Raw genomic sequence first — 1,188 nt, 5'->3', positions numbered from 1 at the left:
ATCGCAGACTCAAAGTTATTTGACATACTGCATGAGGCCCATTTGGCGATATACTTCATCCAAGTATAAGAATATTACCCGTCTTAATAATGAACTGTACATTCACCTTTCTGAGCCTTGCCAAAATAAGCGAACAGCCGTTAAAATGTGTGGTGGTCAAGTTCATGCTTTTTTAAAATTCAGTTCCCATTGCCAGGTCAACCTCGTCGGTTTTCAGTCCCATCCTGATAGAGAATACAACGGTATAATAGTCTACCAAGAACATCTCGCAAAGTTTTTAGTTCTCGTGACTTTGAAATCAAAGAGAGTGAAAGAAGTAGCCTACAACCTTTTCGACATATCTATGTTGCTTAGTGCTCCAACGATTCTACAGTCCGGTAACGGCAGGGAATTTGCAAACAATTTGGTAAGCAGCCTAAAGGAATATCGGCCCACCTCGAAGATCGTAAATGGTAAGGCGCGCCACTCACAAAGTCAGGAGAATTTCGGCAGAGCAAACCAGGGCACTGAAAATATGCTGTGTGCTGGGATTCAAGACGAGAAAACTAGCTACTGGAATGACGGACCGTGGTTCGTCCAGCTTATGAAAATCAGAGCTCTTTATTATGGGATTAACGGTTCACTATACGAAGCTCTGTTCGGCTGTAAAGCGAGAGTAGGTCTTTTGACGTCGTCCCTGCCTGACGACATTTCACAAGACGTAGGCACTAATGAAGAGCTAGAAAAAGTAATAAAGAGCGCAAAAGCAATACAGCAACAGAAAGAAAGACGAGATGAATCAATGCAGGAGGCAAAGCTCTCTGAAGAAGACATAGATAATAATGCAATCCATGATGGAAGAAATCAAAACAGTGATGAAGCCATTGTTATCTAACAGCCTTCCATTTCTGTGGTTACCGAAAGTCCTTCTTTTCCTGATATCTGTCGTGTCTGCGTAAAAGGAACCAACGGTGTTCATACACGTGAGAACTGTGGCCGAAACGTTCATGCCGTCTGTGGACATTCTCCTAAAGACGACGTCGCCGAAGTAGAAGGTTACGGGGTTAGAGTTTTGTTCAATGTTTGCTTCGATATTGTGGAAGGCATCCAAAGTAAAACGAAATCGAAACTGAAACTTTAAAAAAAATGGGAAGTGATTCTGACAAAAATTCCTCCTGTTCCTTTATGCGAGCCCCGATTCCTGACGTC

The 1,188-nt window shown here is 42.6% G+C and overlaps 1 protein-coding gene across 1 annotated transcript; it reads left to right on the top strand.

Moving 5' to 3' along the window:
- The first annotated feature begins 343 nt into the window (after window positions 1-343).
- LOC124616319 (KRAB-A domain-containing protein 2-like) lies at window positions 344-874 on the top strand. The gene has a single exon (XM_047144625.1). The coding sequence runs from the start codon at window positions 344-346 to the stop codon at window positions 872-874; it is 531 nt and encodes a 176-aa protein (XP_047000581.1).
- The last annotated feature ends 314 nt before the right edge of the window (window positions 875-1,188 follow it).

Source organism: Schistocerca americana, chromosome 5, assembly GCF_021461395.2.
Source record: "Schistocerca americana isolate TAMUIC-IGC-003095 chromosome 5, iqSchAmer2.1, whole genome shotgun sequence".
Classification (NCBI taxonomy): domain Eukaryota; kingdom Metazoa; phylum Arthropoda; class Insecta; order Orthoptera; family Acrididae; genus Schistocerca; species Schistocerca americana.
The sequence above is the reverse complement of the archived record's forward strand: the minus strand, read 5'-3'. Positions and strand labels throughout refer to the sequence as shown.

Bases quoted from the DNA above. Each gene is read 5' to 3' on its own strand.
- LOC124616319 (XM_047144625.1), top strand. From the start codon at position 344: ATGTTGCTTAGTGCTCCAACGATTCTACAGTCCGGTAACGGCAGGGAA.